The sequence below is a fragment of the Cydia splendana genome, chromosome 16 (assembly GCF_910591565.1).
Source record: "Cydia splendana chromosome 16, ilCydSple1.2, whole genome shotgun sequence".
Taxonomy (NCBI): Eukaryota; Metazoa; Arthropoda; class Insecta; order Lepidoptera; family Tortricidae; genus Cydia; species Cydia splendana.
The window spans coordinates 16,296,366-16,314,670 of NC_085975.1; the positions used below are offsets into that span (position 1 = coordinate 16,296,366).

The 18,305-nt window shown below is 38.5% G+C and overlaps 3 protein-coding genes across 3 annotated transcripts in view; all 3 read left to right on the forward strand.

Moving 5' to 3' along the window:
• LOC134798456 (E3 ubiquitin-protein ligase Nedd-4) overlaps positions 1-9,734 on the forward strand; it is a 75,496-nt gene extending 65,762 nt beyond the window's left edge. Inside the window, exon 19 of the mRNA XM_063770897.1 lies at positions 330-9,734. Coding sequence (XP_063626967.1) covers positions 330-432 — 103 coding nt within the window. The 3' untranslated portion in view covers positions 433-9,734. The remainder of the gene's footprint in view (positions 1-329) is intronic.
• The window catches only part of LOC134798030 (uncharacterized), a 146,314-nt gene that overhangs the window by 46,741 nt on the left and 81,268 nt on the right, over positions 1-18,305 (forward strand). The gene's annotated exons all lie outside the window — the stretch shown is intronic.
• The window catches only part of LOC134798427 (nose resistant to fluoxetine protein 6-like), a 63,783-nt gene continuing 60,228 nt past the window's right edge, over positions 14,751-18,305 (forward strand). The window contains exon 1 of the mRNA XM_063770863.1: positions 14,751-14,913. Within this exon, the coding sequence (XP_063626933.1) occupies positions 14,850-14,913 (64 nt within the window). The 5' untranslated portion in view covers positions 14,751-14,849. The remainder of the gene's footprint in view (positions 14,914-18,305) is intronic.

Here is an 18,305-nt window from a genome sequence, read left to right on the forward strand (position 1 = left end):
CGTCCAACTTTTCACATTTATTGTATTTATACTTTGCTCTCATTCACGGACACCTTGTACACTGGACTTGATTTGATCAGCCCGAAAAATTGTAGTCTTAAAAATAAAAACTATACGAGAATCTTCTTATGAATTTCTTATTCTTGAAATAATGTACAACAATAAATTGGTCATAATGATTGCAGGGTCTACTTGAATACAGAATATTTTGAAACTTAAATCTTGCTCGAACTACTGTTCTGTATTTCTAGAATACCAACCTTATAGAATTTAGTCTAAATTCGCCATAGATATATTTTAACACATTTATAAAATAATTTCTTCATCAGTTTCAACCGCATCGACCTGCCCCCATACGAGAGCTACCAGCAGCTGCGCGAGAAGCTCGTCAAGGCCATCGAAGGCTCCCAAGGCTTTGCCGGCGTCGACTAAACCCCACAACATAACGGCACTGTTGAAAGACATAACACGACTGTCACATGTCACCTCAACACGACTGTTACATGTCACCTCAACACGACTGTTACATGTCACCTCAACTCAACACGACTGTCACATGTCACCTCAACACGACTGTCACAGGTCACCTCAACACGACTGTAACATGTCACCTCAACACGACTGTCACATGTCACCTCAACACGACTATCACATGTCACCTCAAATCAACACGACTGTTACATGCCACCTCAACACGACTGTCACATGTCACCTCAACACGACTATCACATGTCACCTCAAATCAACACGACTGTTACATGCCACCTCAACACGACTGTCACATGTCACCTCAAATCAACACGACTGTTACATGTCACCTCAACTCAACACGACTGTTACATGCCACCTCAACACGACTGTTACATGTCACCTCGGCACGATTGTCACATGTCACCTCAACACGACTACCACATGTCACCTCAACACGACTGTCACGTCACCTCAACACTACTGTTACATGTCACCTCTGAATGGTTACTATTCGGTATTTAAGTTCAATCAAAATATCAATTACGAGTAAAGCCTGACCAGGAATATATGATCACGCGCCATGTTGCGGAATTTCACTGGAACTAATATTTTCGTACTATACTGAACTGTCACCCTATACATGAGAATAACAGTGCCCTCTTGACAATGATCATATATTACTAGGGCATGCTCCCGGGAATACCCGGTTCTCATATTCCCGGGAATCCCCGGGAATTTTACAGTGTCAAAAGAACCGGTACTGAAGACCCGGTACCGGTACTTCCCGGTTCTCATCATATGACTATTTATTCCCATTTCAATAGTAGTAATGTTTTAGTACTTTAGCTCGAGACATTAATATAACATTTAATAATGGTGCTATGAAACGGGGGACCCACATAACCCGACAAACTAACCTAGTAAAGTAGACATTCGTGCAGACAGGCCGTGCCGTCATAGTGCTGAGTGCATCAACTACGCTACAGCCGTGTGGCTCGGCCCAGGCAAAGGCAAAGTGTGCCGGTTAATTTCGTAAAATAGGTTGGAACGCCAATTAAGTGTTTGTTTATAATAAAGTAAGTCATTTATTCATTCTTATGCAATTATTTGTATGAAAATAAGTCATTCATAAAGATTGTACACTAACACAAACAATTTCTTAAAAGTAATCAAAAGATGCATTGAGAACCGGGAAGAACCGGGAATCCCGGTTCCGGCCATGCTCAGAACCGGGAAACGAAATTCTTGGTACCGGGACCGGTACTGCATGCCCTATATATTACTGGGCAGGCTATAACTGAGTGTGACTGCCATATTTTCTGGATGATATCTATTAAAGGAAGGACTTATACGTTCAAATAAAAATCAATACTGGCAGGGTTTTGCTGGTGTTGATTAAACCCCACAACATAACGGCCCTGTTGAAAAGCAGAACACGACTGTCACATGTCACCTCTGAAGGGCACTATTTGGTATCTAAGTTTAAACATAATATCAATAAACTGAGGGCCCGCAGGATTTTGCTGGTGTTGATTAAACGCCACAACATAACGGCACTATTGAAAAGCAGAACACGACTGTCACATGTCACCTCTGAAGGGCACTATTTGGTATCTAAGTTTAAACATAATATCAATAAACTGAGGGCGCGCAGGATTTGGCTGGTGTTGACTAAAACCCACAACATAACGGCACTGTTGAAAGGCATAACACGTCACATGTCACCTCTGAAGGGCACTATTTGGTATCTAAGTTTAAACATAATATCAATAAACTGAGGGCCCGCAGGATTTGGCTGGTGTTGACTAAAACCCACAACATAACGGCACTGTTGAAAAGCAGAACACGACTGTCACATGTCACCTCTGAAGGGCACTATTTGGTATCTAAGTTTAAACATAATATCAATAAACTGAGGGCCCGCAGGATTTTGCTGGTGTTGATTAAATCCCACAACATAACGGCACTGTTGAAAGGCATAACACGTCACATGTCACCTATGAAGGGCACTATTCGGTATTTAAGTTTTAACAAAGTCAATTAGGACTGTTCTACGTTTAAACAAATCATCATCATTATACATCATACTTGTATTACTAAGTTGGCATAGATGTCCCGTAGGGGCACTTGCCCAACCGACTTTATAGCCATTTAAGTGCCATCACATATAACTAAATACAGTGATGTCAGGAACTATTTATTAACTATGCCACTTTAGGCACCTGACGACGACGTGAAAGTGACTAGCGATCGAATATATGTGTGAATGAGTTACGGTAATTCGTCGATTACTTTCCACTGTTTAATAACTGGCCACCTTATACTTAAAAATGAATTCTATTCACCTATAAACAGAATTTATTTTAGTATAAAGAGGCTAGTTACTGAAGGGTGGCCAATTATTAACCGGTGTGGCCACCTTATACTTAAAAATGAATTCTTTTCACCTATAAACAGAATTCATTTTAATATAAGGTGGCTAGTTATTGAAGGGTGGCCAGTTATTAACCGGTGGCCAGTAATGGACGATTTACCCTGCATTTACTGTTTACACTACCTGAAAAAAGATTTACTCGCTTTACGATTGTCATCGGCGGTAGGACTGTTGCCTTATCATAATGACTATGACTTGTACTAGAGTCTGGCTGGCCAAAAATTGTTGACAGATATTTCGTTGTTGTATCACCAATTGTCTATGATTTAAAAAAAAGCTAAAAGTCAGTTGTCAATTTATGTCATTCATTCAAATTGTTTGTGGTTTATAAGGGGTTTATTTTAAATAATATGAATAATGTGAATACTGAGTGTGGTTCGCAAACTATTATTTAAGTTCGTACATAATTACGACAATGTGCGAAGTCGACGTAGCGTTGTATAACGAAAAACTGCAATGTTTACAACTCCTAAGCAAATGTAAACAAATTAGGAGGTTGGTGCTCTATAAATATTTTGATACTTAGCATTTAGCATATTTGGCAATACTTATGTATTTTTTTTCGTGATTGATTAATATTCCGGTATTATCGAGCTAGGTCTTATTTACACTACATTTCATTTTTCGCCTTGTTACAATGGTATATGGTGAGAAAGTGTTAACATATGTGTTTATCGTCGACTGTACTTTACATAGTGATAGAAATTATATGAGCTGACTTTGAGTGCACGTCAACGTATATTTAACTTATATCCTTAGGTACCTTACGTGTGCACAGAAAATCAAAAATATGTTCTAGTATCAAAACTATAATTCCTACTACACAAAGTGTGACCAGCCCAAGATATTTTGAATTTCCCGCCAAACATTTGTGTAATATTTCAGTAGCCAGACTCTATGTATGACCATACTTTTACATTAAATGTACAAAAAGAATCACGGCGGTTTTTAAAAAATAAGAAAAATAGTGAAACGGCGTCTTATAAGACTGTCTCACTCTAACATTAACAGTTTAAGCGAGGTCATTGACATCAATACTACGTACCAATAACAAATTACTTTAAGCATCGGACCTCTCGCTCTTATACGAGCTTTGACATGAGTGCACATAGCCAGCTAGATAGCATTATAACTAAAGTTTTAAGTTTTATTAAATTGTATACCTCGTTTTACTATAGGCAAAGATACATTGATTGAGTAAGATGTGTAAAATGTAAGACAATTTCGGGCTTCGAATATCACAGGTAGATGGCGCTGTAATGGTGCATACCTTTTGCGGTAACTCTGATTGTCAAAAGTAGACGTTTGACAATGAGGTTTTCTGCGATCGAGATTTTCACTAGATGGCAGCACCGTGACGAGAGGTCTTTTTGACAGCTGCTGTCAAAATCCACCAATAAAAAAAACATGGTTAAACATGCTTGGTGGATTATGACAGCTAGATCTCTCGCCACGGTACTGTCATCTAGTGAAAAACTCGATCGCGGAAACCCTCATTCAGTGACCACAAAACATATGGCGCAGTACAGCGCCATCTGTGATAAAGTGATAAGGTGATAAAGTGTACGGTAGTATAAAAGTACTGATGTGCCGACAAAGTTCTACATGGATAAGACATGCCTCGGTGTACACCCCTGAGATTCCTCCCAGGAAAGGTGTACGTAGGCCGAGGCATGTCTTATTAGACCCGGATGACGATATAACTTTAGCCCAAAACCGTGAAATAGGAATCAAAAAATCACTCAGAAACCAGGCCTCAAATAGCACCAATAGTAATAGGGAATATTAGGCAAAGCTCTGCGTAGGTGGCACCTTTGTGGCACATACAGTAAACAAACCACATTGACACATGGCCTACCGCGAAACAAGAAAATCGAAATTTCGTTATCTAATCTCTCTATCACTCTTGCAAATTCGAGCGATAAAGAGGCAGATAACTAAATTTAGATTTTCGCGTTTACCGGTAGGCCCTTGTTAACAAACCGCCTTGATGCATCAATGTCATATTTTATTGTCTGTCAAAACTTGTCAAAAAACAGTTTAAGGCACAGTATGTATAAGTTAGTCTATGAATCGGTAGTGCTGCACTCTGGCGGCAGAACATTTCAGTAATATCCCCTATTCAAAAAGGAAAAAAGCACACTCCTAAAATAAAAGAAAATAATAAATTCATAGTCACAAACGGTCAATAACACACAGGGCCCTCCGCCCTAGGGAACTTTTTAATTGTATAAAAGCACCACAACACTACTATTTTAGTTTATATAGCGTCACTAATTAGCTAAAAAAATACTGTAAACTTCTCTTCTCTATACTTTAATCTATAATCTTTTACTTCTATCTATCTCTTTCCCTCTATTTTCTTCTTGGCAGTGCCGCGGCACTGACCCCTGTCATGGTATAAGCTGTTACTGGCCCCTGGTGAGGCCAAACAGTATTAGCCAAATATAAAAAAAAAGGTCTACATGGTTCAATTCGGACAAATCGTAAATTAAAAGAGTATGTATACAAAATATTGATCAAAGCAATAGTTGTACAGTCGCCATCAGATATATCGGAGCGGCCAAGGTGTTCACAATATCTGAACACGCGCTCTAACGCCCTGACAATAGAGGCGTGTTCCGATATTTGTGAGCACCTTGGCCGCTCCGATATATCTGATGGCGACTGTACAGTAGGCTGAGCACATGATTGGCGCGACAGTATCTCGCGGTGAGATAGACTACCAGTCTTTTTCTACGAGTATGTTTATAAAAACTAAACCTTAACCCTTTATAAGGCATACGGGTGTCAGGAATTATTCAAAATTGAACCCTAACGCTTTAAAATAAAGTTCAGAATCAGGTGGGAAATATATGCCCTCTGCCTTATAAAGGCTTAAAACCTCAGTATCCTAACTGAATAGTACCAGTCCTTGGCATCTATTTCTGTAGGAGTGTCACTTAAAATATTGAAGGTGCCGATTGGTGGGGTGCCAACAATAGGCCAGTTTACGTTATGTTTCATAGATCCAAATAGTCCTAAGCAATATGATTTGGGGCCTTAATCACGTCGATCTTATGACACTTAAGAAGATCTTAAGAAATGAGTACAGATGTGATCGAGTTGTGGAAAGTTTGCAAAAATTTAGAAGTTTCCGGATACTGGAAAGTGTCCGTTTTGGAATTTTTTGTCAAATTTTCGTCGGCACATCAATAGAAATGAGACATTTGAAAGTTACGTCACGTTACGACTTAGCTTATGACTTATAAGTTTCCGCGGAGAATTTAGTCGCTTTAAAGGACCATGGGCAACTTTGTATGGAGCCTGGACCCAACGCCAACAGAAATGAGAGTAAGGTCATTAGATAGGTATTTCTATGTACTTCATTTTGTTCTATGGGCACCAAGCGGAATTCCATTGCAGAACTGAGATATTGGTAGTTTAGCCAAAATGTCGTCACCCTTATTACCTAGGCAATAGAGACTGAGTAAGTAAACTAATTGCTGCAGGGTAGATGTTCGCGCACCGCCGGGCGAGCACACCGAATGATTTGCCGCGCTCGCCCGGCGGTGGACTCTATTGCCTAGGTAATAACGACGACATTTTGACTAAAATACCAATTACTCGGTTCTGCAATGGAATTCCGCTTGGTGCCCATAGAACGAAATAAAGTACAGAGAAATACCTATCTAATGACCTAACTCTCAACTCTTGGTTGTGAGGCAATTTTGACGCATAGTCCTTTGTTTAAATAATTCCAATGCCTTGATATAGCATGTAATTGTAACATAAGTTAGATTTAGATAAGGTACTATATTCTTGACTTGTCACTTAAATATTACTATGTTATTACATATTTTGCGTCCTCTTTTAGATTTGAGATCGTTTATGCTTTTTAGATATATATGAATATATTTTCATATTAAATTAAAAAAAAACAATGTACATATTCTGTATAAGGTGTAAAAAATTGCTTTGGATTTTTTTAGGTTCCCGTTTTTGATTTTTCCATGAAATGGACGAAATGATGTAAAAAAAACTAGTATAGTGAGCAATTATTTACACCCTGTATCATATTAATCTACTAAGTCAATAAGATATGTTTATTATATCGATGATTACTTAATTATTATTATATTATAATGCTTGTGGATTCTTTACAAGTATTTTGTTATGGATATGTCAGGAGAATATAATGCAAAGATTCACTGATTAGGGTAATTTGCCAGTAACTGGTCACTGTTAGTAATTGGCCACCCTAAACTAAAAATGAATTCTATTCACATATAAACAGAATTCATTTTAGTATAAGGCGGCTAGTTATTGAAGGCTGGCCAGTTATTGAAACCTTATACTAAAATGAAATCTGTTTATAGGTGAATAGAATTCGTTTTTAGTTTAGGGTGGCCAATTACTAACAGTGGCCAGTTACTGGCGAATTACCCTGCATAGGGTAAATCGTCAATTACTGGCTTCATTTTTAGTATAAGGTGGCCAGTTATTAAACAGTGGCCAGTAATTGATTATTTACAGATGTAGTGTATAATTATTTTCCATCGTATTTTCACGGAAACGTACGATCCTGTCTTGCTATTTCAGTCAGCTTCGGTACAAAAAGCACTGAGGTTGATTGAAGTAGCATGACAAATACGAACATTTCCGAGAAAATACGATGGAAAACTATGCACTACATCTGTACCCTAAGATGAGTATTCTAAGGCAAATTCGCGCTTCCAATTTGGCCGCTAATGGATATGGCGCTGTAACGCACATATGCGGTGATTCTGGTTGTCAAAAGTCCCTATAGATATTGACAATTCAGTGACTACGAAATACAGCGCCATCTGGTTGAGCTATCATACTGTGGGGCACGATTCTCCTTAGACCGAACATCTATGCAGTCAGTTCTTTGCGTTATAGGGTTTTATCATACTAATCGATTGCCGTCCTGTCGAACATGCAAAATAAAATCAAACACCGATAAAAATGGTCACTTTGTGACAAATTTGTTCACACAGTGGCCCATTTTCATTGCCCTTGAGTGTAGGACGACGTTTAATTCGATTAGTATGGTCTAAGGTGAGATTTTATATGACTTTTAAAGCTATTTATGTCACGAAACACGTCTTTAAATCTATAGTGCACTGAGTCGAATTTCCGTTGTCAAAAGTATCTTAATGTTTTTAAAATAATTTTTTTTCCATCTGTTTAATTACTTCAAGTATTCAGAATGCACGTATGACGTACAGTCACCTTCAATAATATGTTACTCTTCGAAGGCCGCAAAAATATGTGACACGCTCCTATGGCTCTACAAATAAGATCGTGTCAGATATTTTTACGGCCTTCGTTATGTTAGATATTATTGCAGGTGAATGTACAGAAACACAATGATGGAAAAAGTAAAGAATAAAATTGTTGAATCATTAAGTTGGACTGTGTACGTTTACTTAACCGATTTAGCGCTAATAATGTCACGCTGTAGTTTTGCCTCTACGAAGCATTTTCGCTACATACCGGGAAATCCATGTTAACACATTCACTGGGCTACGGTCGTAGCCGATAACATGGATTTCCCGGTATGTAGCGAAAATGCTTAGTAGAAGCTTAACGACACCGTGTCGTGATTAGCGCGGAAGGGTTAATAAAACGTACAACGTCGATCGATAAATTTTTAACCTTTTGAACGCCACAGAACGCCAAAATCGTGACAACGACGCCAAAGACGGCATTTGACGTCGATCGTTTTTTGATGAAAATCTGAAAAACACCCCACTTTTAGGTTGGCATTATTTATTCACAAAACTAAATTTTACCCCCGTGGCGTCAGTGGCACGGCAAATGGATGCGCCGTTTGGCGTTCAAAAGGTTAATCGTTATGTCGACATTACAGAATGTTTCGATGGGTGATTGACGTGTTAATAGTATTTACTATAATTGAATCACGTCATATTAATATAAAAGGAGCAATGTAGCCAAGATGACAATCGCTTACCTACAAACGCCAATCGAAAAGTAAAAACGTATTGTAAAACAATCACGTGACCATTTCCATAAATTCATTATTTAGGTCTCCGTGCCTTCGCATGAACCACATTATGAGATAACACCCTTGTAACTCAGCCCTAATCAAGCGAATTCATCAACTAGTAGCGCCATCTATCGCGCCACTCAAGTATTAACGTCGCCCGGTTGCTAGCGCTCGGCTGCTTTCTCTTCAGTACGCTTTTGTAATTCAGCCGAGCAACACGTTTACAGATTACAGAGCAAGTTTAAAAAGATCGAGAAACTCTAAACGAAAAGTAAAAACGTATTGGAAAACAGTCACGTGACCATTTCCATAAATTATTCATTTTAAGCGTCAATTAGCGTTTTATCCAAACGATTGTCACTTGTCTAGGCCCCAGTAGGCGCCTATTTCACCACGCTGACAATTGACATCTGAAACTGACAATTGTCTGTCCCATCTTCGGGCCGAAAAGTAACGACGGTCAATATTTAATTGTTGGACCAGCAATGTATGTACACTGGCGTTCAAAAGTGCATGGACATGTTTCAACCGTAATATTAAGGCATTACGGTCGACATCCATCCATGCACTTTTGACCGCAGTGGCGTACAGTAGTACGGGGAATTGTCGTTGTTAGGTGACAATTGTCAAAATATTGAAACAGGGGCCATGTCAGTGCACTGAGCGTACTATTTAAGTTCGGCAATAAGTTATGGAAAGCAATGAACAATCAATGAGGTTGCTGTTATAATAATGTTTTTATCTTATATGAATATTATCCTGTAAATAGTATAAAAACGATTGAAAAATTCATGCAAATAAAAAGTTATCAATTAATTTGTGCTGTTCTTTTTTCGCACCTTTTTAAACAAGCGCTCCTAATCCATACTTCAATTTTAATAATTAATATATATCCATACTTAATATTATAAAGGCGAAAGTGTGTCTGTCTGTCTGCCTGTCTGTCTGTTACGTCTTCACGCTTAAGCCGCTAATCCGATTTAGTTGAAATTTGGTATAGAGATAGTTTGAGTCCCGGGAAGGACATAAGATAGTTTTTATGTCGAAAATCATCCCTGAAGAGAGTGCAAAGGGGGGTGGAATTGAAAGAGTTAATGAATTGCCTAATAATTGAAGTAATGCACGAATTGAATGATTGCTATTAGCATTATCCAGGCGCTATACCTACTTTAGCTGCTGTCACGCAGACGAAGTCGCGGGCAAAAGCTGTTGTTAATAAGGTGGTAATCTTGGCAATCTACACACTAGAAAAGGGCCTGGCAGATGCGGCGTGGCCCACGGCTAGATTAACTCACGCTACGCCGCTGAATTCTTGGCTGGCACCCAGAGCGTGTTTCTTCCGCTGCCCGCTCACCGCTGCTAGTCGAGACGTCAGTGTGTGAGACGCCTAAACGTGTTTTTAGACCTACATACCCAAAAAGAGCGTTTGACTCTGTCTCAAGGTCAAGGCGAAAGGGAAAGTTGTATGAGGGCACTTTTACATGTCAATGTCACAGTTTACGAGTGTATTTTGTGAAGCAAAATTATTTCGAGCAAATCGCTTTGTTTTATTAGGGTTCCGTACCCAAAGGTTCAAAACGGGACCATATTACTAAGAATTCACTGTCCGTCTGTCTGTCTGTCTGTCTGTCACTAGGCTGTATCTCATGAACCGTGATAGTTAGACAGTTGAAATTTTCACAGATGATGTATTTCTTTTGCCGCTATAACAACAAATACTAAAAAGTACAGAACCCTCGGTGGGCGAGTCCGACTCGCACGTGTTCGGTTTTTATGCCGATGACGTCTGAGATTTAATAACGGCCTTTTTCGTTTCCCGCTCTAAATGCCGGTAAGTGTATCTTTTCCTGCTTCAGAGTTATTAATTCGAAGAAATGCATTCAACAGGATATGTGCAATATCGTCATCTTCCTAGCGTTGTCCCGGCATTTTGACACCGCTCATGGGTGCCTGGGGTCCACTTGGCTTGCAGGATATGTAGTCCGTGGCGATGATGATGGAATTTCCTTTTGCAGAGTTGCTCCTTTTGAAAATGAAAAATGAAAATGAAAATTCTTTATTTGCATAAAATATGGTATAACAAGGTGTTATTGGAAAAATATTCCCGTACAGAAACATATTTTGCTGGTTAAGCATGCAAATATTATCTTAAAGCTATTAGTCTTCATCTATTTGGTAGGTACATTGTTAACTTAAAACTAATATTTCTACTTAATACTAGGTACCTATTACATATCGAACAACTCACTTACAGAGTAAAACACCTGTTTTTTGAGCCAACGATATAGTTGTGCTTTAAATGGGTTTAGAGGCAGGGGTTTGATGTTTTCCGGAAGGGCATTAAATATCACAGATTGATTTAGGAAGGGGAGCCAACCGAATTTTTGATGCAAATTTTTGGCTTAAGGGGTGGGGGGAGGGGGGTGTGAGTTGATGATGAGTTACAGCTATGAGAATTACGGCGTTTGATGATGATGAGATACCATTTAGCATAGTGAGTCCTTAGAACCCTTAAATCATTTTAGGAACGGGAGCCACCTTGATTTTTGGTGCGGTGTGGTTGAAAGGGTGGGGATGATTTGGCCCATACAATCATAAATTTATGAAAGCATCTGTTTAGGTTTCTGCATGAAGTTTGGTGTTTTTATCGAGTGAATTAAAAGAAAAAAAAAGGAAAATGGACTAATAATTACATTATTTCGTATTTTAAAGATTTTGCTACCTATATATTTGTAAACACTCTTTAACATTGCTTATGCTCGGTGCACAACGTAATCCGATTTAAGGGACGTAGCTAATACGGAGGAAAATAATTTAAATATTAGTAAATATTTACATTATTAATTTGTATTTTGAAGATTTAATTACCTAAATGATTTCTTTCTTTTGATTTACTCGAAAATGTCACCAAACTTATTGCAGAAACCTAAACAGGTGCTTGCATAAATTTATGATTGTATGGGACAAATCACCCCACCTTTCACCCCAACCGTACCAAAAATCAAGGTGGCTCTCCTTCCTAAAATGATCTAAGGGTTCTAAGGACTCGCTATGTATAATAAAAAGGGATCTCATTATCATCAAACGCCGTAAATCGCTTAGCTATCTTGTTCAATATGTGGTCGAAAGTAGGTCTACATTTCATTTTTTTGTTCACATTAATGTGAAATAAATATGCCACATGTATACTTTTTGTAACGAGGAATAGTAGGGCTTTTTCATGACATTTTTGTTTTTTGTGTGCATATTAAAATAAGAAAAATATAGGCTTTTATTCGAAAAAAATAATAATAGATAATTATATGAAACCGTATAAATTAAATATCAGAAACGAATTTAGCATCCTTGAGTTACACGAAAATGATACCAAACTTGACCACATAGCAAAACTTTATTTTTTACAAATGTTGGGGGGGTGGGTGGGGGGGGGGGGGGTTAAATCAAAATTTTGCATCAAAAATTCGATTGGCTCCCCTTCCCAAATCAATCCGTGAGTCAAAAGGAGCAACCCTGCAAAAGGAAATTCCATCATCATCATTTGCCGTATAATTAAGTGAACCAGGGACTAATGTGCAATATAAATTAAAATTTGGATTTTCAAAGCAAATTTTGTAATCAACCCGACTGCAACTTGTATGGGAACTGCACGCCGACTGCATGCCAACTGCAACGTCTCGGCGTGCAGTTCCCATACAAGTTGCAGTCGGGTTGCAGTCCGTCTGTACCGGCCCTAAGTTGCAGTTAGCACTCACGAGTTAAATACTATTGTTTGTATGGGGAAATTACAACAAGTCATACAAGATGACTTATCACACCTTTTTGCGCTAAGCAGTAAGCACTTACATAATTAATGGTAACTAATAGTATTGTATTGTTTATACCTATGGGGAATTATATAAAAAAATAATGAGGGAAATATTCGTTTAAAGGAAACGATAAATACTCATTCTTATTAATCAATTATCTCATAATACGTTAAAAATAAAGGAATGTCTCCTTTAAGTAAAATGAGCCAACTTAAGGATTTAAGGTAGTTTCCCTCCAGGGCCCGACTTATTTTTCCACACAGTACATAAGGTGGGAAGCAAAGTAGGTATGTAAGTACTTTATGTAATAAGGAAGTTGGCATTTAAATTGTGTAGTTTTTAAGTAGTTGTTGTAAAAATGCATAACACTTTGGTTTTTTAAGCCGCTGTGTCTATAGTGACTCTATAGACTCTAGTTATTTTATTTTGTGTTATCATTTGTGCTAATAAACATTTCTTATTCTTATTCTATGTCCCTGATTCTCACGATACCTACCTTCCTAAGGCCCAGCCATGCAAATGAAAAATCCAGAATTTCCAGAACCCAAATGGTCACGATACTCGTTTTAATAGACTTCTCCAACGCATTTAACACCGTTGACCATGATATCCTCCTTGCCCTGCTCAAACATCTGAAGGTGTCTCAGACATCCCTTAGCTGGTTCGCTACTTATCTTGGTGGACGCCAACAGGCAGTCAGGGTAGATAGGTCTCTATCCGATTGGTGTGATCTTGTGACTGGCGTGCCTCAAGGTGGAATTCTATCCCCGCTCCTTTTTTCCACTTTCATTAATTTCATCACACCTGGCCTTCGTTGTTCCCACCACCTGTATGCCGATGATCTGTAGCTTTACGACCAGTGAAGTGAAGTGACTAATCTTTCGGGTTCCATTGAAAAGCTCAACCTGGAGTACCTGGACCTGGTGCACATCCAACAGTGGTCCGAGAAGTATGGGCTGTTTTTGAACCCGTCTAAATGCCAAGCCATTGTTATTGGTAGTTCTCGGCAGCTTGCTAGACTGGACCTTGAGACGGTTGCCCCAGTAAACTTCAACTTTTTATATTTTCACTATGACTAGTTTCGAATTTCCCCATATAAACAATGAGTGCATTTCCTTAAACTCGAACTTGGCGTGAAAAAACATGATCTGCGCAGGATTCGCTTATTGAATACCCAGAGGCAACTGAGCGTTATAAACGCGCGTTTTTGGGAGCGTTTTAAAACAATATTGTTTGTGGAAGGTTGATAAATAGAATATTGTTGAAATCAAAATTAATGAATTTGAATAATCGTTTATTCGTCATATTAATATTATCTAGTGACCCGCCCGGCTTCGCACGGTTTAACAAATCATTACACTTAAACCTTCCTCAACCATCACATCCGTTCAGTAGTTTATGAGTTTATCGCGAATAAACATACAAATACACAAAGAGACAGACGCGGCGGGGGACTTTGTTTTATAAGGTGTAGTGATGATAATATGACATTTTGAAAATGTAAAATATAGAGTCTGTTCGGAAAGAGAAGAGTCGTGGAATGTATTGGGCCCCATACATACCACGACTCTCCCCTTTCCGCACAGACTCTACAAACAAATGCAGTAGCTTCACCGTTAATTCGATTTAGGTAAGTAATGTACTTATAAGTAAATATTTAAATTAGATTCATATAAATTAAATTTCTTCCTTATCCGGGATCTGGCAGACGCCGCCGGCGACGGCGGGATAAAATGGACTCCTTGTAGAAGACGCCAGACACCACGCTGGATAGAGATAGTGGAGAAATGGGGGAGGCCTTTGCCCAGCAGTGGGACACGACGGGCTCCAAATAAAAAATACAAGACACCCCCTGAAGAGTTGAGTCATTTATACGTCATAACTTCATTGAAGTTTGACGTTTAAAATAACACTAGCACTGCGTGTGTCTAGATCGTTGCAGACTTCTCGTGGTTCAACTCTAAACGCACTTGCAAAAACGCAGTGCGTGGCTAAGGCCGCGCAAAGTAGATCATATCGCAAGGATATAGCGCGCGACGCTCACTGCCCGCGCCACCCTTGTCCGCGACACATATGACACGCGCCGTTGGATTTGAAACTTTTTTTTAATATTACTTTTCTGAAAATGTGGCAATTTGTGCTGGTGAGCTTGGTTGGACAGTGCGCGGGTGTGATTTACAATTTAAATGGTGAGTTTTGATTTTGTTTAGGGTTCCGTGCCTTAAAAGGAAAAACGGACCCTTATACGATCACTTAGTTGCCCCTCCATCCGTCCGTCCGTCTGTCTGTCTGTCAAGACCCTTTATCTTGGGAACGCGTGGAGATATCGAGTTGTAATAAATTATGTCTATGGCCCCTTGAAGCTGTGAAAAAGTCAAATTTCTAAGTTACCTAACGGCAAAAAAGCCGGCCAAGTGCGAGTCGGACTCGCTCACGAAGGGTTCCGTACCATTAACGTACAATACCAAACACGGCAAAAAATCACGTTTGTTGTACGGGAGCCCCACATAAATATTTATTATATTCTGTTTTTAGTATTTGTTGTTATAGCGGCAACAGAAAATACATCATCTGTGAAAATTTCAACTGCTTAGCTATCACGGTTCATGAGATACAGCCTGACAGACGAACAGACGGACAGCGTTATACCCTACCCTTTCCGTTTACTTAAAACTATGGAATTTGGCAAGTAATATCTTCATACTTACACTATAAGTACTGGGAAAAATCTCAAAACTCAATATTTGTAAAGAACAGAACAATAAAAAATAAAATAAAATATGGTGGGTGAGTCCGACTCGCACTTGTCAGATTTTTTTAAATTAAGAAAAGTTGAAGGCTGTAAGTATTTTGATACAGAAAACATCCAAAAAACTTGTCAAGTTTTGAAAGTAACTCCTGCAAAACTTTGCATTGAAAAACTTCATGATCATTTTAATGACCTGCGCGCAACGGACGCGGAAACTGCTTTAATTAATTTAAGGCATCCAGATTCTAGAGTACCTAAATTAATAAAAGTTCATCAATGTTATTATTATCGATTTACTTCACTGGTGACAGAAGAGCTGTCAGTTTTCTCGCGCTACAGTATTGGAATATATATGTATATCCCAACTAGCAAATCTATGTGCTATAAAAGTTGAGAGCACGTTTTTATTTTCGCTTTTTGGTGCTATAAAAGGTGTAAAAACAGTCGAATAAAAGTCCTGTAAGCGTTTACTCAACGCGAAAAGGCGCACTTATACAGACTAAAAGTGTTATAAAAATCGAGTAAGCGCTGTATAAGAAGCAAATCGATGCTGCAAGAGTTGAGTAAAAGTGGATAAAAGCGCTTCTAGTGTTTTAATAGCAACGATAGTGCTTTTATTCGACTATTTGTTCTATAAACATTAGCAATTTACTATTACTCAGTGAAAGTGTTCTATAAAAGCAGCCGCACTGCTTTTTCTCAGCAAAAATGTTTCGTAAAAGTAGCCGAATTGCTTTTACTCGGCATTTTAAATGTGTAAGAGTGCAGTAAATGCTTTTATTCAACTAATATGTGCTAAAAACGATCTCAGGTAAGCGATTATATTACAATTATTTTATTATGTTTGAGGCCTATTAATCGTCTTCACGTGTCTAATAAAACAAAAAGGTACTTAAGTATTTTTTTACTGCTGTCATCCATGACATTTATTTTTACCGTGATTGTGTACATAAGTTTTTACTGTCTGTAAGTACACGTAATACAGTAAAACCTAGCGCGAAAAATACTTTATTGATAAAACCAAAGGCACTGGTTCATATATATTCATGGGCCGTCTATTTTCTTAAATTTCAATAAAAAAATATTAATTAAAATAAGTAAAAATTTGCTTACACGATCTAGTTTCTCTTATATCTCATTAATTCGACTATAAGTCGAGTAACTGCGTTTACTGCTACACTTATAGCACATGATGTCGCCATGTTTATGGATTTATAGTCCGGTGGCCGACTGCATGAAACCCTACCTGATAAAAAAATAGAAAAATCCTACTCTGTAGGGGTAGCTGACTTTTAGCAGCTTCAACTGCTCTTGGACGGCCGTGGCTTAACTTAGCAAATTTTGCGCAAGTGGCAAAAAAGTGGTACAAATATTCATCAAAAAACAAAAGTGATCAGCTACATCCTGTGTTGGCTGGTTCCTGTGTCCGACCGAATTTGTGGTACCAAGTGAGCTACAATTTACCTCATCGAAAAATAGAATGTCACTTGTATGGTAGGATAGCTGCCATTGACATTTTTTTTAATGCGGACGGACTGCAAAAGCTGCCAGGCTAAGGTGAGACCGACCAAGACATACGTCAACAAATTTAATGTAGGTATTACAATCAGTTTTTTTCATTCTATTTTTCGATGAGGTAAATTGTAGCTGTCACGTTGTACCACAAATTCGGTAGGACACAGGAACCTGCCAACACAGGATGTAGCTGACCACTTTTGTTTTGCTGTCCTCAATTCGATGGGGATTGGATTCGATTTGTGTTCAATACGATGGGGTTTTTTTTTGATGAATTTTTGTGCCACTATTTTGCCATTTGCGCAAAATTTGCCAAATTAAGCCGCGGCCGACCAAGAGCAGTTGATGCTACTAAAAGTCAGCTACCCCTACAGAGTAGGATTTTTCTATTTTTTTATCAGGTAGGGTTTCATGCAGTTGGCCACCGGACTATATTGAAACGACAACATGGCTGACTTGTGCTGTTAATGTAGTTCAAAACTCTTTAAAAGTACTCTAAACTGAATACATTTTGAATAAAACCTGTAAATACACTTCAGCTCCTATAACAGCGGTTTGAACCCCATTACCCGAATTATGATATAAGCGCGCTGTTACAGCAGCATTGTTGCCAAATGGTTATTGGATTGCTTTTAATAAGCTTTTATAGCAACAGAGAAGAGAATTGAGTAACAGTTGTATTAAAGCGCCTTATTCAGACAATTAGCTATTCTATAGCTGTTATATGATTTTAATAGAACAATTATGCTGAATAAAAGTGATTTAGTAGCGCTAACTCAGCATTTATTAAAAGGTGGAATAAAAGTGCTAAAAGATAGTGCTATAAACGTTTATACGACATGATTATAGCACTAATTAGCGAAAATTGCTAAATAGTCGAGTTAACCGCTATTATACGATATATTGGTGTTTCAACAACCGTAACTCGGCTGTTATACGATTACAGGCTGAGTAAATCAATTCTTATACGACTATTTTGCTAGTTGGGTATGTATGACACCATGAAGAAGACGAGTGGCGGCAGCCTGCACCGTGCAGTCCACTTGGCTTATGACCGCAATCAATGGAGACATGTTGCATGTGGTCGCGATCTCAGCATTGAGGGAACGAGGAAGAAGAAGAAGAAGACTGGAATATAGCGACGAAATGCTGCCAGCTTCCTCGGCACCACGCTAAAGACCGACGCCTTTGATGTTTGCGTAAATGCCGACACCGCACAAGAACACAGTAGGGTTGTCACAGACTTTTACACAACTGCCCAAAATTACAAACATTTCAAATAAGAATAGCCATGTAAGTAGTACCGAGCTACTAACA